Source organism: Sabethes cyaneus, chromosome 3 (genome assembly GCF_943734655.1).
Source record: "Sabethes cyaneus chromosome 3, idSabCyanKW18_F2, whole genome shotgun sequence".
Taxonomy (NCBI): Eukaryota; Metazoa; Arthropoda; class Insecta; order Diptera; family Culicidae; genus Sabethes; species Sabethes cyaneus.
The window spans coordinates 139,470,403-139,493,788 of NC_071355.1; the positions used below are offsets into that span (position 1 = coordinate 139,470,403).

A 23,386-nucleotide genomic window follows, 5' to 3' on the forward strand; every position below is an offset into this window, starting at 1 on the left:
GCAGCCATTGAGACATAGAAGATTTCTTTTAAAAATCACGTGTGCATCATAAAGGTTGAAATAGTAATGGATGACCAGCCCACAGATTATTGCATTAAATATGATTATGCGTAGCTTGACATGTTTCAATAATTTTACTTTTACTCGCTTATGGCCTTTAAAAGGGCCATTGGTTACAAATAACATTAAAACAAAGCACGTTCATCGCAAATATGACGTGCCATTCGAATGTCCTTCTCTTTTGACATGAATGGCACAGGCACGTCAGTTAACGGCGTCGATTCACTGTCTTTTGCTCCGAGAAGGTTTTATTAGTTTACTTTCACAGTTTACCGCTTGTTACATAGCAGAAAATGTGGCACATACACAAAGCTTTCTGTTTTATTTGTATGACAGTCCTTATCCTCCTTTCACAGGGGTGAGGGGTCTCAAACCATCGTAAAATAAATTCATGCCTCCATAAACCCCCACATGCCAAATTTGGTTCCATTTGCTTGATTAGTTCTAGATTTATGAAGAAATTTGTATTTCATTTGTATGAGGGCCCCCCGTCTTAGAAGGCGAAGGGGTCCACCATAGAAAAAAATCCTACCTTCTAAAAACCCCAATATGCCAAGTTTGGTTCCATTTGCTTGATTAGTCTCGAATTTTGTGGGAATTTGTGTTTCATTTGTATAGGAGCCCCCCCCCCCCTCCTCTTATGCCGTCCATAAAATTGCTGGTTATTTTATCTTTCCAACGACATATAAATTGTTCAGTTTCGTTCAATAGTTTAGTTGTTATTAGCTTTTGAAATCTTTCATTCCAACGTTACACTTCTATTTTCGTTTTCATAAAGTGCTACTAGTAAACATAGACGTAATCCTATACGTCAAAATATATCTAAATCCAGCTTTCTAGTATTTCTTCAATTATTCGCCTCTATTCTACATACCGATCGGAGCCGGATCCGCTCAGAAATTGCACTTCGATCGGAATACATCATATGCTAGAACACACGTCGGTCGGGACGTTTCTGATCGGAACGAGCCCGATCGGGATCCAGAATCGAGACGATTGATTGAGAGTTAGTAGTTCCAAAAATGCTTAGCGACTGCAAAGCGGTAACTAATATGCTTTAAATGCTTTAAATGGCTTTAAATGACTGTGCCCTTATTCATTTAGCATTGCTTAAAACATGTCACTCTATCAAAGCTTAGTAAAATTTACGCGCTTCGTAAATATCTTTAAAAATAAATGAAAATTCTGTATGTCAAAATAGCTTTCTTTAGAAAAAAATTTATTCAAAAAATCAGGTATACTGTCAAACGATGAATGGTTGGAAACCACCATTGATTAATTTTCAGGAACAATCACCTTACGTTTCCACTATGTAGTTTGGATGTACAACAAGCAGCGGATCTTCCTCTTCCTGAGTATCCTTTTCGCCGAGAGTTCCCGTCTTCAGCGGAATTATAACTTGGTCCTGTAAAAGTTACAACATATAGTTTCTAGTCAAAATTAAGATAACACAATTATTTACATGATACATGAGCCGATCAACGACTTTCTCGATTAGAGTTTTTCTCTCAAACAACTCTTCTTCGCTTTCTATCTGGTCGCTTACTTGTTCAAGGTACCAGTTAATTAATTCCGATTTTTTGATACCATCAGCTTGAGATTCCTCACTTTCGTATCGAGACTCTTCACTACGCATGTGGATAACAAGCATGTTCGATAGATTCCGGTATTCTTCAAATGATAAAGTGAGCTTTTTCTTCGGTGCATCATGTCCATTCGTGCCATGACCATTTTCACTGTTACCGTTCGTAATTTGCTCTGATTCATGTTGAGTAACCGCCTCCTCTGCATCCATAGCAAGCGCAAGTTCGGCATCTTCTTCATCATCCAAGTGGATGTCCGGTTGTTCAACACGAATTATTGATTTATTCAGCAAACGATAAGCTTCTTTAACATGCTTGTCTCCTACCTCTTCACTACATTCCATCTTAGCCATTGCTTCACTTAGTCGTATCATACTTTCCAACTGACGAACGGTAATTCGCCAAGTACTTTTGCCAGATGTCCCCGTATCACGTTGCCGCAAATGACCATAATTTTCGACAAGCAATTCCAATGCTTCTTGAGTGATTAGAGGCTTAAACTGACGTGCAAACATAATATAACGCAAAACGTCTTCTCTGGAATAAACCTGATCAACGCGATCCTCAATGTTGGAATGAAGATCGACGATTTTTCGCGCAATAGCATAGTCCACAACTTCGTTGCATTCGTCAACAAGGATAAAAAATAAATCAAACCGAGACATAATAGGAGCAGTTAAGTAGACATTTTGCTGTAATGACTTTGAACGGTCATACCGGCCACCGATCGGGTTTGCTGCCGCCAGAATGGATGTTCTTGCATTGAGAGTCGCCCGCACACCAGCTTTAGCAATAGAAATAGTTTGCTGTTCCATTGCTTCATGAATCGCTACCTGATCGTGTGGATCCATCTTGTCGAACTCGTCTATACAGCAGATACCATTATCAGCCAACATCAGGGCTCCGGCTTCAATAACAAAGTCATAACTTTCTTCGTCCTTGACTACAGCTGCTGTCAGACCCGCTGCGGATGATGCCTTACCAGAAGTATACACTGCTCTGGGCGAGAAATCGGCCACTTGTTTGAGGAATTGCGATTTTGCCGTGCTGGGATCTCCCACAATACAACAATTAATGTCTCCTCGAAGGGTAGTTTCTGCGAAAAAATTAAAAAGACAATGATATTCTCGTATAACGCACACCACTGACAATATTATTCAAAGAATGCATTGGTTGAACAACTTACTTTCGTGCGTAGTTTTAGCTACACCTCCAAAAAGCATAAGTAGTATTCCCCGCTTTATTTCATCATTTCCATAGATCGAAGGGAACAAGCTGCTGATAAGGTTTTGGTACAGCTTAGGATCACGCGACATCTCATAAACCTTATTCCATTCGGCGTCCGTCATATGTTTCTTCATGTCCTCTGCTGTTACCTCGCTCATTGGCATGTCGGTACCACCAAACCGCGAGGAGGTTGCCTGTACCGAACAAGCCAAAAAGGCCATTTTGTAGTTTAAGTCGCGAACGCCAAGTGCTTTCAAACCGCGAATTCCTTCAGCTACATTGTCTCCGTGCTTGTGTCGTGAACCCAGTTCAGCTTTTACTCCAGGCATTTGAAGGGCACCTACATCCGGGACTACTATCAGTGTTCCAGTAAAATCATAGCGGTCACCAGCTTGTACAGTTTCAACGATTTCGGCCCGCAAAATAACCTCTACCGAACGCGGGATACAGCCCCGTGGAAGTTCGGCCTGTGTTTCTTGAATACGCACTTTCTGAAAGTCTATAAATTTGGACTTATCGACATCTAGCATAAAGCGACGACGGTTGGCACAAACGGGATTACGACAAATTGTTGGATTTGTAAACTTAAATTGCTGCTCAACATCCCGAATTTCCGTTTGGCAATCCAGACAGACAAATGTTCCTGTAACTAGCTCTGGATGAACCGGATGTGTGCGCACAACTTGTCCAGAGATGCGAATAAGTGTTCCAATCTTCGACGTCGTAAGCTCGCGTACTTTATGCCGCGTCGGAACATCGGTAAATGAAACGTAACATTCTTTGTCTTTTTTCAACTCGGTTCTGTCCTTGACAAAATTAGACACAGCCTGACACAGAAACGGAAAAATTCGGTAGTACTCCTCAATAATTGCCGTTGCCAAACTTTCATTATACTTTTCGACATCTTCGAAGCTTACTTCCAATGTCGAGCGGTCTGGATTAATCAACTCTTGGACCGTTCTCATATACTTAATTTCACCGTCTTCTTTGAACCTTTAAAATTTGTCCGTTAGTTAGCAATAAAATAAGTCGGAATGCTTTGCTAGTATACTTACTCCTCTAGAAAATCCTGAAACAACTTCTGACTGCGAATACCAACTTCATCACGAACACGGAGCTGGCCTACATAAGCGTCAGCCACATCCATTATTTCAAATTTTCAGTACAACTTGAAAAATAAAGCACAAAAACGTGCACAAATTGCGTGTAGCGTTTAAACTTAAAACACTGCAAAACTCAACTAATAACAAAATGATTAACGAAAATCAATTTCAATATCTCAGGTAACAGCAGCTAACAACAAAAAGCGCGCCGAAACTGTTAGCAAAGGCGAAAGGCGTGTGTGTTGGAAAAGTGCGACATCCGTGACTGCAGACAAATGAAGATAGAATTAACAAAAGGGCGAATGTCGCAAGCGTAGCAAGCCGAGTGAGGGTTGATGGGGTTGATTTTCCATATCAAGAGCAACATTTCAAATAGGCCGAAGTCAAAACTGACAGTTTCGAGAAAATCGATGTTGAAACTTGAGCATCATTTTTTAACTCCTTATTTCTGCGCCAAACAGCGAGAAGAGAAAAAAAACTCCTTATTTGACATAAACAGTGTTGCTTAGAATTGAATGTCACATTATGATGCAAAAACATAATAGTTTAATGTGTAATGCAACAACTAGCAGAAAAAACATTGATTTACTTTGTAATTTGCAAAAATATGCGTTTGGCCGTTTTCGGAGATCATTCGGTAATACGACTTTTTCATAAGGCTGATTTGATTATCAATTGTTGATGGGGCCTTTGACATGAGGCTTTTATTTACTGTCAGTGGTGATATGATTTTGGTGTTGGGCCGGTTTTTAGACAGCGTTTCGCGTTTGGCCTTTTTTATCACGTTGTTTTGAAGCGCAATGGCTAGAAAAGGTTAAAAATTCGTAACTGGGACACCGATCAGCTTTATTATTTCTACTAGAAAAGTTGGGGTTTAATTTCATCGGCAAATCTGCCACCGTTGAACAGGTTTGTGAAGCGGAACGTGTTACCCGTGAGGTACGGCAGTGCGGCAGTCGCTATTGGTAGTGTGAAGCCGCAGCAGTTCATTCATTTAGCATTTCTAACTCACAACAGCGTGCAAGTGCATCACGCCTTGGCGGTTCAGCGATAGTAAATGTCTCGGGCGCGCAACTAACGAACTCTGTCCGGTTCCTCCACAGGTGATATATATATACAGCGAAATAGCTTTTTTCGTGTAAGCCGAAAAGTAACTTAAATTTTTGTTGCCGCGCAGGCTTAAGTACTAAACATGTCGTGTCTGTGAATGACCGCGTTATTTATGCAGGTAGCATCGTATTGTTTTTTTCGGTCGTCCGTCGAGTCTCTCGCGCAATTGTACGGCGGGGATCATCTTCGCAGCAGCAGCAAGCAGCAGAAATCCCACAACAAAAATAGGGCCGAATGCAAAACAAAACACAAACTGCGTATAGGCTTTTTCATACAGAAGGGCCAAAGCACAAAATGAAAACATTGTTGCCAGTTTTCACATAAGGCTTTTTCAAATTTGCTTTTTAAGACTCATAAAGTTTTCAAATCGCTATGATGTTTGGTATTATTATAGATACTTAAAAAAGCTTTAAATATAACCAAAAAACCAGTTTTTTTATATTTTGCACTTGGGCCCTATTGAAATGTTGCTCTTGATATGCTGGTGCAGCAAAAAGTAACTCTCACTCATTTTGTTTACATTTGCGACATTCGCCCTTTTGTTAATTGTATCTTCAATTCATGTCAATGTCATGTTCATGACCAATGTGTATGTACAGGTGTGGCAATGTTAGCTAAGTGGTGTTAGTGCAATAGACAAAATTCATCATGGTGTGGGCGGAATCGTAGATGGACCAATCACGATCAAGCGTGACGTCAAACTCCAAAAACAAACCCCATTGTCCGACGCGGTTAGTTTTTGGATATGTCTCCTTTTTCCCTCACCTTTTTAAACCTCATTGGGTCATGACATCGGTTTGCATGCTTATAAATAGTTACTCATAGCCTGAGTCATTCTAACTCATTTAAATCATTTTCTCGACCAATATTTTTAAAGGGCCAATCTAGAGGCCATGAAATTTTAAACTTTTTAGCTTGCTTTTTAGCAAAAACATCCCATCAAGAAGACTGGCATCTCTTCCTCGCGCCCATACAAATGACAAGCAACAGAAGCAACAGCGCATCCCTTCCGACAAAAGTTGAAGCTGTGTGTACATGTATAGGTGGGAAACGATGTGTGCGAGCGTGTCAATGCATTGCATACGTGTTCGTGTACATCCATATTTTGATTTACACACACTAGTATGTACTAGTTCAACTTTAACTCGGCAGATAGCATTGCTGTTACTGTCGCTCGACTTTTGGCAGAGTTGCCAGTCTTCTTGATGGAATGTTTTTGTTTTTAGTTAAAATATTACAGTTCGATGGTTATTGCTCCTCGAGTGGTTAAAATCAAGGGAATGCTCCATTAACGAGGGCAGCGAGTACAACATCGAACAAAGAAACTCGATGTTTTGCTTTTATTCTTTTTTTTCTCGCTATGTAACTGCATTGAAATTTGACACTTTTGGGAGCGTTGACAGTTTTGGAAGCGCGATGTTATCCTCTGACGCCTATGACAAATACATATAGCAAGGGTTAGTTTTAACCAAGGGTAAGTCACTGAGAACATTCCGTTCACCTCTTTCATGGAAATTTTGTTCAGTCTGTGCCTTACTGTGCTGCCGAAGTGCTGATCATGTGAAACCTGTCAAATTCGCTTGACCGTTTGATCGTTTTGACATTAACAAGCATTGGCAGGGCTGCCAATTTCTAACATTTCAAAATTTAAATGTCAAAAATGTGGGCCACAGTGTGCCATAAACTGTGAAATGAGTGTACCGCAATTGCAATCAATGAGGTCAGCTGTTCCCTAAATTGAGCTTGCCTCAATGTTCTAAGCGACTTACCCTTGGTTTTAACCAAGTTCTGAGAGCCAATGAGATATGCCACAGGTGAGGAAAGAGTTTCGATGTGTTTCACTGATTTTCATTGAATTTTTTTTTACCAATGTATGGATGTTTAACATATAACAAATATGTTTATTCAACCCGAAATGAGATGAGATAAATTTTATCTATCAAATAGGAGCAAATGAACACCAAAAATTCATCCAATTACAACCTGGACTGAAAAAATAAATTCGCTGTTATAGAAACATAACATCCGTGGCGGAAAGGCCCAGTTTTACCAGAGCGGTGGCGCTACCAACGAACTGGGAACGGGCTTTGTAGTGCTGGGCGGAATGCAGGATCGCGTGATAGATTGGAAGGCGATCAACGAGAGAATGTGTGTATTGAGGATAAAGGGCCGTTTCTTCAATTATAGCATCATTAACGTGCACTGCCCGCACGAAGGTTGACCCGACGATGAGAAAGAAGCGTTCTACGCGAGGCTGGAGGCTACGTACGACAGCTGCTCGTCACGGGACATCAAGATCGTCATCGGGGATATGAACGCCCAGGTCGGTAGGGAAGAAATGTATAGACCGGTGGTAGGACCCCATAGCCTGCACACCGACACAAACGATAACGGCCAACGATGTATAAACTTCGCAGCTTCCCGAGGCCTGGTGATCCGAAGTACCTTTTTCCCGCGCAAGGATATCCACAAAGCCACCTGGAGATCACCTGACCAACGTACAATGAACCAAATTGACCACGTTCTCATAGAGGGCCGGTTCTTCTCTAACATCACGAACGTACGCTCCCGTCGGGGTGCGGATATTGATTCTGACCATTACCTAGTAGCAGTACATGTGCGCTCAAAGCTGTCCACCGTATACCGGACACGTCAAAGCCGCCCTCCTCGGCTGAACATCAGGCAGCTAGATAACCCACAAGCTGCCGAGAACTACGCGCGAGTACTGAATGAGGCACTGCCTTCTTCCGAGGAGTTAGGTGCTTCAAACCTCGAAGACGGTTGGGGCAGAATACGCTCGGCCATCGGAGAGGCCGCTACCGCGGCACTAGGTATTGAGCCTCGGAGTACACAAAATGATTGGTTTGATGGGGAATGCCAACAAGCGGTGGAGGAGAAAAAAAACGCTTGGAAAAATTATCTAAGTATTGCCACTAGAGAGAACCTGGCCAAGTACCGACGAGCTAGGAACCAGTTGACCACGATCCTGAGGAGAAAAAAGCACCAACACAGGGAACAGGACAGGGAGGACAGAGATCGTGAAGAATTAGAACAACTATTCCGAGCTAATGACACGCGCAAGTTTTATGAGAAGGTGAACCAAACTCGGAAGGGCTACACACCGAAACCTGACATGTGTAGGGACGAGGGAGGGAATCTAATTACAAACGAGCGCGAGGTGGTCGACAGGTGGAAGCAGTTCTTCGATGAACACCTCAATGGCGAAGTAGCAGAAGGAGGCGGAACGGAAATTAACCTAGGAGCGCCCATGGAAGATAACGATGTCCTAGCACCTGATCTCCAAGAAGTCAAACGAGAAATCAGGTTGCTGAAGACCAATAAAGCCGCTGGGAAGGACCGCCTACCGGCAGAGCTTTATAAACATGGCGGGGAAACGCTAGCAAAGGCTCTACACTAGGTTATTTCGAGGATTTGGGAGGAGGAAAAGCTACCGGAGGAATGGATGGAAGGAGTGGTTTGTCCCATCTACAAAAAGGGTGATCGGCTAGACTGCTGCAACTATCGTGGTATTACGTTGGTAAACGCCGCCTACAAGGTACTCTCCCAGATCCTGTTACGCCGGCTGTCACCGATAGCACAAGGTTTCGTAGGGAATTATCAGGCGGGTTTCATGGGGGCTCGCGCAACTACGGACCAAATGTTTACTATCCGACAGATCTTGCAGAAATGTCGGGAGTACAACGTGCCCACGCATCACATCTTTATCGATTTCAAAGCAGCATACGATACAGTCGATCGAGACAAGCTATGGCAGATAATGCACGAATACGGTTTTCCGGACAAACTGACGCGACTGATCAGAGCTACATTGGATCGAGTGATGTGTTTCGTACGCATCTCTGGGACACTCTCGAGTCCCTTCGAGACGCGACGAGGGTTGAGACAAGGTGACGGTCTATCCTGCATGCTGTTCAACATCGCTCTTGAGGGGGTGATCCGACGAGCGGGCATTGAAACGAGAGGCACGATTTTTACCAAGAGTAGCCAACTTCTAGGCTTTGCAGATGACTTCGATATCATAGCCAGGAACTTTGCGACGGCGGAGGCAATCTACGCCAGACTGAAAGCGGAGTCTAGGAGAATTGGGCTAAAAATAAATGCGTCGAAGACCAAATACATGAAAGGAAGAGGCTCAAAGGAAACAAATGCGCGCCTCCCACGGACGGTAACCGTTGACGGCGACGAACTAGAAGTGGTAGAAGAGTTCGTGTATTTGGGATCGCTGGTGACCGCGGACAACAACACTAGTAAGGAGATCCAGCGGCGCATCCAAGCGGGAAATCGGGCCTACTTTGCCCTTCGTAAAACGCTACGATCAGGAAGCATACGCCGCCGCACGAAGCTAACAATGTACAAAACCATTATTAGACCGGTAGTTCTTTATGGACTTGAAGCCGTGACGCTGCTTACGGAGGACATACGCGCCCTTGCTGTGTTTGAGCGGAAAGTGCTGCGGACGATATTTGGCGGAGTACAAACTGAAAGCGGAGAGTGGCGGAGGCGTATGAATCACGAGCTACAGGCACTGCTTGGGGAGACTCCCATCGTACATCTAGCGAAAGTTAGCAGGCTACGGTGGGCCGGACACGTCGTAAGGATGCCGGACGACAGTGCGACGAAAACGGTCCTCTTCAACAACCCCACCGGCACCAGGAACAGGGGGGCCCAACGTGCACGATGGCTCGACCAGGTCGAAAGCGATTTGCGACTTCTGAGACGACTAGGAAATTGGCGACGAGTGGCCCAAGACCGAGTTGAATGGAGACGAGTGCTTGAAACAGCACGAGCCACCCCGGCTCTATGCTGTTGAAGAAGAAGAAGAAGAAGAAACATATCTTCATCCTTACCTTATTATGCTCTCATTGAATAAAACAACTATCAATCTGTCCAATATATGAAATGGTTCGCATTCTGAACTAATTTCAACCACTCGAGGAGAAATAACCATCGAACTGTCAAATTTTAACTAAAAAGTTAAAAATTTCGCGAAATGATTCACAGCCATAAGGTAAGGATGAAGACATGTTTCTATACCAGCGAATTTATTTATTCAGTCCAGGTTGGAATTGGATGAATTTTTGGTGTTCATTACGTTTGAAGAATGTTGATAGCATGGTTTGAGACCCTTCTCCCTTCTAGAAGAGGGGGCTCCCATACAAATGGAACACAAATTTCTTCATAACTCGGGAACTAATCAAGCAAATGGAACCAAATTTGGCATATGAAGGTTTTCGGAGGCAGATATCTTTTTTCTTTGGCAAATTAAGACCTCTCCTTCCTTTGAGAGGGGGGGGGCTTCCATACAAATAAAACAAAAAATTTCTCATAACCTAACTATTAATCAAGCAAACGGAACCAAATTTGGCATGTGGGGGTTTCAAGAGACAGGATTTTTTTCTTTGGTTGTTTGAGACCCCTCTCCCTCTAGAAGGGGGGGCTCCCATACAAATGAAACACAAATTTCTTTATAACTCGGGAACTAATCAAGCAAATGTAACCAAATTTGGCATGAGAAGGTTTTTGGATGCAGAATTTTTTTTCTGTGGTAGATTGAGAACCCGCCTTCCTCTAAGATTGGGAGCTCCATACAAATAAAACCAAAATTTCCTCATTACTTGACTATTAATCAAGCAAATGGAACCAAATTTGGCATGTGGGGGTTTCAAGAGACAGGATTTTTTTTTGGTTGTTTGAGACCCCTCCCCCAATTGAAGGGGGGGCTCCCACACAAATGAAACACAAATTTCTTTATAACTCGGAAACTAATCAAGCAAATGGGACCAGATTTTTTCATGTGAAGATTTTTGGAGCTAGAATTTTTTTTGCTATGGTAGATTGAGAAACCTTCTTCTTCTAAGAGGGGGGCTCCCATACAAATAAAACACAAATTTCCCCATAACTCGACTGGTAATCAAGCAAATGAATTTGGGGGTTACTGGAGGCAAATTTTTTTTCTATGGCGTATTGAGATTCCTCTCCCCTGGAAGGGGGGAAGGCTCTCATACAAATTAAACATAATTTTTTGCAATATTCAAAAAGTAATCGAACTCGCGAGTGTTGCCGTCCATACTAAATTCACAGAGAACTAAAATATAAGATAAATTTGGAACAAAATTGTTAAGAATCGGTGAAGCCTAGGTAATAAAATTTGGGTTAAATAAAATAAAAGTAAGATAATATAATACTTATTTTAAAAATAAAATTGAAGAGAAAATATGTTGTTGAAATGAAAATATGAAGAAAATAATGTTGAGATTACACTAAGTTCATGGTTTCTGACCAGTTTTCAACTGATTACAATCGAACTGCACTGATTTTTTATTACGATTTTGCCAACATTACCATTTTAAGGGTTGGTAATAAGATCCAAATCGTTACGTTGGACTTGCTGCTCGAGTCACAAATGCTGATGCTCTTGGTTGCAAGATTACAATTAATCAATTCTTCAGGATTATGCATGTACCACCTTTTTAGAAAGGCGGAGCAACGCGCGCCGGGTCCTCTAGTTTTTTTATAAAATTAATTTTCTGTAAGCTCTACAGCCTCAAGAAACTCGAAAAACGAATTCTTTCTGCCTAAGCACTTTTTGTTCATCCACCTATTCGCGCGTTTAATGGCGGTTAGTGAATACACTTTTCGAAAACGTTTATCTGCTGTTGGCAAATCCGCTCACGTACGCTTCATAGTTCTACAATAATAATCAAGCGTGGAAATATTGACTTGACGTGAATAAAGTTGCCAAAGGCTTGCTAATATTTTCCTAAAGTTGTACCCACTGGCCGCCGATTAACTTTGTTAAAAGAATTCAAGTCGCGTAGCTTCCGATACATTGTTCTCAGCGTATTGAATAATTAAACTCGGACTCGGCTAAGTCTACGGCTTTGCAAATGCACTTTAATACATCAGCTTACTTTGGTCTTTTTGAAAAAGTAGCTTTTTTATACGGCAGACTTCGCAGCTAGAGTACAGGACTATTGTTTACATATCTGACGTAGCAATATATTCAACTTAATAATATATAAGTATATTTATGTGCATGTTTATGTTACTCCTATTCTCAAATCAAACATCTCATTTTATTTCTCAAGCAAACAAAAAATCCGATATTATCTCAATGTCGATTCAACGTTTTACAAAATTGGAACACCAACAAAAAACGATGCATGCACTCCTCATGAAAACTTGCTCTTCTGTCAATTGGCCCAATTAACGAATCACTTTCACTAGTTGGGCCGAGGTGGTGGCCCAATCAGCGAAATACGACTGTATTGGAAATAATCAAAAACGGCACAAACACTGGGCAGGAAACAACTTTATTGAAAATTTTTGGGACGGTCATTCCTTAGCAATCGAAAGTTCGGATTTCGGCTCGAATTTCATCTAAAGAACGAACCTGGAAGTTCGTATTTAGTTCCACAGAACTTTCTTGCTGAACAACCAGACACCACATTTGTGAACCGAACATTATTCTTAATCAAGTACCGTTCATATTTGTAGCAACTAGAAAGTTCAACATGCAACTTGAAAATAACCAAGAGTTCGGATAATGATGTCTAAGGAAGGCTAACAAGCTTTATGTCTATAAAGCAACTAATACCTACTAATAAACCCCCCTCCCCCTTAACTTCTTTTCGCTCTTTCTCCTTCACTCTAAAATTTTCATTACTTTCTTCAACCGTCCCTTCGTCAATTGTAAAAGAAATACCGTTTCAAAAAATATTAATCTTAATGTTCTTTTTTGTCAGCCAAAACAAGACCAAATTTTGATATATGTTGTTACATAACACAGGTTGATATTTGTTGCCATTCGCGTCTGCATGGAGGATGTTCCCGCAACGCATTTGTGGTAAGTTAACTACAATTGAAAGACTTAGTATCGAACATTTAAATATGTACAACTTTCAGTTTGACTGAAAATGTATTGTGAAATGGAGTAAGGCGGATGCAGACAGGTGTCAACCGAAGGTTCGAGTCTCTGCGTAGTTATAAGTTATGTTTGATTATCGTGATTATTATCTAGTATACACACTTAAACGATTCGGTAAAATTTACCGAAATCTAAACAGCTGAACGTTCGGTAAAAATTTTTATTGCACCAAACATTACTAATGATCTGTAAACGTCGATTGGCACCATCGAAATTTTTACCGAACGTTCAGCTGTTTAGAATTCGGTAAAATTTTACCGAATTCGGTGCTTTTTGTTAAGTGTGTAAGTATCTATTCTTAGTTTAAACTTATAAATTGACTTCTTTGCTTAACGTAAGAACAACTTAACGCGAACAAACAAGAAACAGCACTTATGGTTCTTACAAAACATTAAAAGTACCTTTAATTACTAATATCCTTACCTTGTTTTTGTTTATTTATCGAAAACTGAATGTTGAAGAGTCATCATTTTCTACACTTTTCGCAATATTTTTTTCCAGCAAACAACAAATAAATACCACCATTCTTTTGATGCTGTAGATCACAGTGGGAGAAATGTTATATAATGCATGTTTTCACAAATCCTAATATTCATAAGCTAAAATATCATCGTCCACCTTTGTACAGCGGTTGAACAATAATATATTATACAACATTAGGAACATCTTTAGTGAAAGTTTTTTTCCAATGTATTCCACCCAAGTTGAACCACCTAGTTGCATTTATACACTCAAAATATTCTGCACATAACTAATAGTAAATTTCTATATGAAATTCCGTATAATTATCATGAGCCGCATATAAACAAAATCCTCCCAGAAATACACATAAAAATTATACGCCTATGAATAGTAAGGGTAAACGGGGTAACAACGCCCGCCGGGGTAAAACCGCCCACCATGGTTTTACAGGGCCTTGCTCAAATTGGTGTTAAATGTTGATGACAGTCATATTACTGAATGCGTACGCAATATTTTACAATACCTTGTACAGCAATATCGTATAAACTATCGGAGAAATAAATAAAAATAGATTTTTCGTTATAATCGTTTCGTTTTTTATAACTTTGTTCTCGCAGAACTTAGGGTTTATTTTCTTCAAAACGTTAAAACTTTCAGTAAATCCAACCCACATCGCTTCTCTGATCCTGTCTTCATCCGACAGTACCTAAATTAGGTAACTGTTCATGCAGTTTTGTTGAAATAAATAGTGAAATGTGCAAATCGGTCATTTGGGGGTAAAACCGCCCACAACGAACGGCGCAAGACCGTCGTGTATAATGCTAGTGCGATAAGGAGATTTTTAAAATAATTGCATAGTTTGGACCAAAGGATCTCAGATTTACATAAAACAATTTAAATGTGCTTAGTTTATAGCTGGTGGTCTGTTTAGAAAAATCTAAATCGCCAATTTTCCCTGCGGGCACTATGGACATTATCTTGTTTTCTAGGATATAGCTTTTTTTAATAATTCCTCCCTCTTGGAACCAATAACATGGAATAAACATATTTTTTATGAAAATATAGCAAATTATCTTAGCAATGGAAAAGTAATATGTATCTGCTTTATCAATCAGAACAATTTGAAAGGTCAAAAAATGACCTACCGGATCAATTCCAGGAACTTTAATACCCATATTGTTATATTTTATCTTAGATCCTCTCTAGTCCTTAAAGATTGACTCCAGGATGCCTAACCCGATCCATCTTGTTGTCTAAGGAAACTACACGGTATCAATTTCAAGACTGTTGGTACCTATATTACTGATATTCTTCCAATACGAGTGGTTGCCGGACACCCTTTCGAACTTGCGAATCTCGGGGAACCATGTATTGTTTGATAGCAAACTGATTCAATTTGTTTAAATTAGATAAATTCACGAATCGAATGCCACCAGTTTCATTCAAATCGGTTGAATATTGTTAAAGTTATAAGCAATGGCGGTTTTACCCCGTTAGTGGGCGTGTTTCACCCCGCATGGAAAAATACTCTATTTTTTTGGACGTGTTTCCAAATCGCAATTAAAAATAGAAAATCATTACAAATATTTATGTTTTTATTTTTTACATGTAGGTAATAGATCAATTGTTCATTTAAAGCAGATAAATTAGAAATTGAGCTACAACTTTTTTTTATACAGGTGGTTTTGCTTAGGCGGGCGGTCTTGCCCCGCTTACCCTTATGTGCAATTATACACATAAAAATATACGTTTATGAATAGTATGTGCAAAAGTTTCGCGTACCCATAAATTATAACTGTTTGGCATATAAAGTTCATTAACCGGGCACATTGCAAAAATCTATGTGTGGGACACATAGAAACTATACGAAAAGTTTTCTCAGTGTATACACTTTGCTACGCATGGTAAAAGTTCACTTTTTTAACAGCCAACACAAAATTTTTGAAAAATTGTTTTGCTATCAATAATTTAATAAGTGGGTTAGGATAAAAGTTTTCACAATGGTAAATCAATATGCTTGAAAACAGTGGAACATGAACATTAGAGTAAGGAGGGGTAAAAGTGCGATGCGGGTAAAAGTGCGATTCAATGATTTATCGGTGCAGATTCCGAGTAAATTGACTACATTGGCATGGATAGGTGACTACTTTGACAGCTTGAATCTAACGTAAACTTCAATGACTGAGAAAACTTTTCGTATAGTTTCTATGTGTCCCACACATAGATTTTTGCAATGTGCCCAGTAAATGATCTTTATGTGCCAAACAGTTATCATTTATGTGCAAGCGAAAAATTAGCACATACTATTTATATTCGTATAATTTTTATGTGTATAATTGCACATACTATTCATACGCGTATAATTTTTATGTGTATTTCTGGAAGGATCGTGTTTATATGCGGCTCATGATAACCATATGGATTTTCATATGGAAATTTACTATTAGTTATGTGCAGAATATTTTGAGTGTAATTGTTCAATCAATGTTGACAATTCAATAGTTGAATAATGGTTAAAATCATAATATAATAAAATTGCTGGACATTTTTTCTGATGATGATTGCAATCATTTTCGGTTTATGAACGATTGAGAACATGAAAAGCAAAATAAAATCGGATCAGATTCGCTCGTCAGTGGCAAACGTTTGGTTCGCTTCGTTAGGGTCAGAGAGTGAAAAAACAGAGTAGGCATGATCGCAATCATTTCAGCTCATATTCAATTTGTTTCGTGTGCAACAAATGATTCAAACTGCTATGAGAGCACGCTTGGTCTCTCTGAGTGAGCATATAAAAGGTGATGGTTGTGTGAGTTCAATCGGAGATTGAGTATCGATGACAACATTTTGATGCCATTTTTGACCATGCCTGGCCATGGGTATAAACGTCCTTCAGAACTTGATCCTTCTTTATCGACAGACTTCGCAGCCGGTAATTAGAGTACAGGAATATTACGGGGCAAGTGCAAGGATCCTATTGACTCTGTAGCGGCACCACCCAATTGAGATTCGAACATACGACGACTGGCTTGTAAGGCCAGCATCGTACCTCGGAACTAACTGGGCGGGCTCCGTGTTGAATATATTAAAACAAAAAATACAAAAAAAAATCGTAAAAAATATTCTGAATTGTAAATATCGCGTGAAATAGCCTGTATATTTTCCAACAGACGGATGTATTATTTGCAAATCCAATGCAACAGTCATCAGTCATCCGGTCAGACAAGATAAAAGAGCGTTAATTAAAAATTCTCTTTAAACTAATCTTTATGCTTAGGCAAAAGATAAGCTTCGTTCCAATGCACAGTGGTCCAGCAGCGAAAATTAAGTGGAAAGTTTTTTGTGGATCAAAATAGCTCCCCACAATGTTCAGCAAAGTTGTACAACTCTAAAAAACAATCAATGCGAAATCAACGACTAAGTTCCAGTTTGGCTTGTAAACACATAACACATAATAACTTTTTAGAAGAAAGAGATAGAAGGATAATTCTTTCTATAAAGTTGTAGCTAAAGATCATACAAGTAACTTTGCCAAAGACATAGTAGGCGTATTTTTAGGCGTTTCTAACTTACAGGGTGTTTTATAAAAAGACCTCTCAAAAATCACTTTTTCGCTGATTACTTCAAATGCAATGATTTTATTGTATCATAATGTTTTACAAAGTTGGTTATCTTATCAAAAGACATATTTTTGTAGAACATTGTAGGTTGAAAACTCATACGTATAACGAGTTATAACGTTTTTCCTGTATTTTTTAGTCTATTTTGGAATAGAATATCTCAAAAAGGGGCAAACGAAAAAAATCAAACTTGGCCGTTTCTGAAAGCTTAGAGTTTTATCTCAAATATATGTGAAAATAAAAAACTGGTTTTTTCTATAACTCGAGTAATTTCAGTTTAATTATTTCATGTTTGACCATTTTCTACTATGCAGTATTTTCCAATATCTTCTTGAAGACGATTAAAGTCAACATGTCAATAGCAAAAAGGAAATTTGTCGTACCATGACACAATTCGAACTCCGGATAAGTTAAGCGATCTAGTTTTTCGACCATGTGCTAGTTTTCGAACCACTGCTAAAATATTCATTATATAAGTTTTTATAACGGTAGTTTTTACAATTGTTTATTGTCAAGATATATGGGCTTCGCCCATCATCCAATCCCTACATAAATATAAAAATTATAATACCAAATACAAAATAATATAAAATGCAGAGGTTTTAGTGTACATGTAATTGACCTCCAGAAATAGTCAGAAAGTTTTTTCTTAGTAGTATCAGCCGACATGTTTAAGTTTAGTATGTTTCTAAAATTGTTCATTAGCTGCATACAGCGGCAGGCTGGTTCATTGCGCGCGTAGTTAGTTCGACGGTGGTTTAGAGTGAAGGGCCTTGGTCTCCACAGAACTACTGTACTCTGGTTAGCAGTTATCCTGGATTTCAAATAATCACTGTCGTATCGTCCTCTCTGCAAATGGAGCTCAGCACCAGCTGTTTTTGATAAATATCTATCTTACAATTTTCATTATTTTACAAATAGTCATGGAAATCTTCACTTGCATATATGCACATGAAATTAAATTTTATATTGATATTTCTGATTCTAGTCTAAAGTAATCTTTTAAATTACTTTAGTGTCAGAAAGCTGAGAAGTCTTAAAATTGATGTCTTATACGTATTCAGGAACAGGAACATGACTATAATCGTAGTAAAAAAGGAGGCACGTTTTCAAGCAAATCCTATTAGAATCCTGGAGTTTTTCGTCAAAAGATTTGAGGGTACCGTTACTGTTATTTTAAATTAGTATCTAAAATGTTCGTGAAAGTAATTCGGTAGTTTAGGAGATTCTTTCCCATTTAATTCTATATTAGCTATATCGCCAATTGTTCATAAAATGCTAGTACACGGCGCAGATATTATTAAGGCAAATACATTCGTAAGTTCAGGGAATTTCACGCCAGAAAATTTACCGGATTGCCAATTTGGAGGATGTATTCAAACGCCTCCTGATGTCGTCCGATCCAGTCATTGCAATACAAAATCGTACGTATTGTACACATACTCTGGAGCTTCCACCAAGCGCAAACCAATTAATAATATAATAAATTATTATATTGCTAACAATAATAAAATATTTCGAAAACAAAACATTTTTTGAATCTCTCAAATAAATGACTACCCTTTTTGTTTTCCAAATCAACGATATTCTAATATAAGGTGGTTGAAGTTTGCGAAAAGGATCTAAAGGTTTTTTTCTCTTTTACCTCTTTGCCTGTTTTGATATACTTACCTGCGATTAAAAAATGAAATAACTAAAATAACAGTTAACAATATTACGTATGAAATAGCCAATATTTTTTTTGGTGGATTGGTAGATGGTAGATTGAGCATATTTGCAAAATAATGAAAATTGAAAAATAGATATTTATCAAAAACAGCTGGTGCTGATAGAAAACTGATGTCATATTCGGAGTTCGAAGGCTATTTTACGTGACAATCAGAAGAAATTGTGTCAAGGTACGATAAATTTCTTTTTTACTATTGACATATTGACTTTAATCGTCTTCAAGAAGATATTGAAAAATACTGCATAGTAGAAAATGGTCAAACATGAAATAATTAAACTGAAATTACTCGAGTTAGAGAAAAAACCAGTTTTTTATTTTCACATATGTTTGAGATAAAACTCTAAGATTTCAGAAACGGCCAAGTTTGATTTTTTTCGTTTGCCCCTTTTTGAGATATTCTATTCCAAAATAGACTAAAAAATACAGGAAAAACGTTAGAACTCGTTATACGTATGAGTTTTCAACATACAATGTTCTACAAAAATATGTCTTTTGATAAGATAACCAACTTTGTAAAACATTACGATGCAATAAAACCACTGCATTTGAAGAAATCAGCGAAAAAATGATTTTTGAGAGGTCTGGTTGTAAAACACCCTGTAAGTTAGAAACGCCTAAAAATACGCCTACTATGTCTTTGGCAAAGTTACTTATATAATCTTTAGCTACAACTTTGTCAAAGAAATTATCTTTCTATCTCTTTCTTATAAAAAGTTATTATGGATTATGAGTTTACAAGCCAAACTGGAACTTAGTCGTTGACTTCGCATTAATTGTCTTTTAGAGTTGTACAACTTTGCTGAACATTGTAGGGAGCTATTATAAATCGCTTAGCCGCAAAAGTAAGTTTCCACTTAACTTTCGTTTCTGGACCACTGTGCAATGTTGATTGGGAAAAATTTCCAACATTTGAGTTCCTCGTTCTAATCAGTGTGATTTAACCAAAAGAAATAGCTAATCACAAAACCTCAAAAATACGTTGCGCAACATGTTTATGTCGTACAACAGTCGTACCGTTTTGCGCGCTTTTATGCATATTCGCTGTTCTATGAATGAATATTGTCACATAAAGCCCACACGCGTGTCCGCGGTGTGCATGAAAAATGCCATCGTATTGTAGCATGCATGTACAGGAAAATCGTATCGACTCTTTCGCTTCTTGGGAACACAGACTATATGCAGAGCATATCACATCGTTCACAGAATCATAGCTCTGCCGCTAGTATATACCTACATATATATGTTTCTACTTTTAGCCATAGCACCGGCAACAGTAGCAACAGCAGTAGCATAAGTTCACGTAGAACATAAACGCTAGCACGACGAGAAGCAACAGTGCCACAACATCGGCCGGCATCGGTATACGGCAGCCGAAGAAAAAGGTACTCCTCTTTCGGTTTGCTGGTTTATAAATACGTGCGCTTCTATGCTGCTAATGACACAAAGCTGGTGCCAACTGAAAGAGAAGCAGCTATCACAGGAACTGTGGGGAACTAGGACCCAGTGTGCCAAAAGACATAGCCACCAGTTTCCAGTTCAGTGCAAAATAAGGACCAGTATAGTGCTATTTGTTCGGCCGTTCTGTTTTTGGTCGGAAAAGGATTAAGGAAGACAAGCACGTGGTTTACAATTTGGTGAATATCTGGTCAGTTCTGAATTAGTTTGTGCTAAAAATGTGAAACATGTTATACGCTTGAGTTTTAAACTGGCGGTGAAAATTAAGTCTATGTGGGCAGTTTGTTTTATTGTTTGATTTATAGTTGCGAAAGGATGGCGGCAGTTGCGTAGCAAATTGTGAATGATTGAATATGATTTTCTTTTCAAAATATCTAACATTAAGAATATCAATAATGGACAAAAAATTTAAATTAGAAAATCCGCGCCAAATCGTGATAGGATGCTATAGGCATTCTATTAGAATCAAACGAAATATTATGAGTTTAGCGACCTTGGTTATTTTATCTCTGGCCGTGACCAAAACCTTTTATTGAAACAACAATAAGTATGATTGATTTTTGGTTTAATCTTTGTGTTAAAAACTTAAAAAGCAAACAAATCTATTGAACTGATAAAGTTCTGACATGCTATTATTTTATAACGTTTACATAACATCACAGTTTTTTCAAATTCAAAATTTTAGTTTTTTATATCGACCTCTTTTACCTCTTTTTTTTTGAAAAAGGGGCTTGATTACTTTTTTCACAACTGAGCATACACATATAACAGCAATTAGATATGAGGTATTTTTAAATACAATCTAAAATAGCTAATTTATATATTCTTTAGTGGGAAATGAGTTAATAAAGCAACATTTAATTTCCGGTCCGGTTAGTACAATATCGAATTCAGACTTGCCTAATCCGTACCCGACGGGTACCGCAGTATTATATCAACAGACATGTCATGTTCATAACGTTCACATCGACGGGTGCCATTTTCAGGACTTTCAAGCTAAACAATCTCTTCAACGGCAAATCAGTAACATTTATTGATATTATACCATATTGTACCTATCCCTGGATGACACTTTTACTTACGTTCATTGGAAGTGCATAAAATAAGAGGATTTATTGCTTTACCATGTGCGTGATGAATGACCAACTGGTTAAAACCACATTAAAATTAAATTAAAAAATACTTCACCTTTCGCAATTCATGCAAATACTGAAAAAGATTGTAAACAACACTCGAGATGCTTACATGTGAATACTTTGTATTTTGCAATTATAGAATTTGTCTTAATACTCTATCACTTAAAGGCATCCAAATCTAGTGGATAGAATAAAATCGAAGTTCATAATAGCTATGTATAAAATCACCACTTTTTTGAAAATAGTTGAGGATTTAGATGCTTTTGAAAATAACCCTTCTAACCTTCTATACAGAATACAGTACACGGTATAATAAGTAAATATTGAGTAATGTGCGCAAAAAAGTAATGAGTTGCTCGTTAAAACTGACACGATTTTTTGCTTAAATTTGGAGTGCAAGAATTTGCACCCAAAAGAAGCTCAAGTTTTGATTTTAATGCAAAAATTATTATTTGAAGGAGCGCCAGGTAGAAAAAGGTCAAATTTCTCATTTTCATGTGTCATATCCAACGGTCTACCCAGATATATTTTCAATTCAGATATGTTACAAAATTAAAGTGAAGCGTGTAAATTATTTATAGAAAATTGTTTAAATCAATCATTTTTTTCTAGATATACTTTTTTTTCTAAAGTAAGAAAGGGAATATTCGCGCAATATTTTTTTCGCAATTTGCCTGAATTCTTGTTTTTGAAAGATGATAACCCTTGAAGGCATGGTCAGAAATATCAAAATGCCAAAAAAATTGTGCTGAACAGATTTTTCATTATGTCAATTCGAAATAATTTTTGTCTGTGGCTCTGAAGCTCTAAAAGCGTTAGCCTTTTTTAGCCACAAAAGAGCTATTTTCACGCAAAATGCAGCGATTTTACCCTAATTCGCTCGACGTAACGATCGAACAGTCAATCTCTGGATTTCGAAGGGCTAGATTAAATTTTCTTCATTTGAAGAAAAATATATTTTTAGACGGATTTATACGAATACGGTAATTGATCACGACCCTCACCTACTGGCAGAATAAAGAACGTTTTATCTTAATTTTATCAACGCACACCAAAAAAAAATAGAGAAAAATACTTTTTATCTCGGTAATCAAAGGTCCTGCCATAAAATGTCATTTGAAAATACATTTTTTTTAAATGCAATGGATTTTAGCCCGACGGAATGTTGAGATATTTATCTTTACAACTCTGCTATTTATTGTGCCAAAACCACCAGAAACAGATGCGTGCCATGAAGTAATACCACGTCAATAAGAAAAAAAAATTTGCTGATTTTTTTAAACAAATTTGCCTTTAGCACTAAAAATTTAATTAGGTTGATTCTATACATTAATTTCACTACCTGTTCATACAAGTGCAGTCCGCATTTCTTTTCAGCAAAATGGTGAAAATCGCTTCAATCGCTTGGTTTTTTTTGAACAGCAAATGAAAACAAATTATTTTTCCGTAGTGTTTTGCTAAGTTTCTTAGAAATCGTTGTTAAAAAAATAAAGTTTCAGCAGTAACCCACAATAAAAATGTAAAGTAAACTCGAATATCGAAACTATAAGATCCAGATAAAATTTATTTTCGAAACTAAGCAACTTGCTTCTATGTCCCATTCTAACCTAGAAGTTGATCATACTTTTCTAATGTCTTCCATTACAGTAGAATTGAGCTGTGTGCCTGACTGATTCGATGTATAAAATTCTTAGATTAAGCAGTGCAAAAACAAATGGAAATTACACCAATCACCCAAATCAAATCGAATTTCTATATTGGTCAATTTGAATAATGACGGATAGATGAATGACTTAGAATAGGTCCTAATTAAAAAAAAACAATAGTTTCATTAGATACAGGACAGTTGTGAAATTGCAGTGTGGTTGATAACAACATACGCAGCTAGCTTATTCGAAGGATTGGTGTACTTTTGTATGCTTTTCAAATTGTTTAATTGTTAAGTTAAGTTTTATC

General features: G+C 38.1%; 1 protein-coding gene across 1 annotated transcript; it reads right to left on the reverse strand.

Moving 5' to 3' along the window:
• Positions 1-1,303: 1,303 nt before the first annotated feature.
• LOC128742893 (DNA replication licensing factor Mcm6) lies at positions 1,304-4,037 on the reverse strand. The gene is made up of 4 exons (XM_053839385.1): positions 3,926-4,037; positions 2,830-3,863; positions 1,523-2,739; positions 1,304-1,465 (listed from the first exon to the last, which is right to left on the reverse strand). Exons 1-4 carry the CDS (start codon positions 4,015-4,017, stop codon positions 1,358-1,360), a joined length of 2,451 nt encoding a protein of 816 aa, XP_053695360.1. The 5' UTR covers positions 4,018-4,037; the 3' UTR covers positions 1,304-1,357.
• Positions 4,038-23,386: the final 19,349 nt, after the last annotated feature.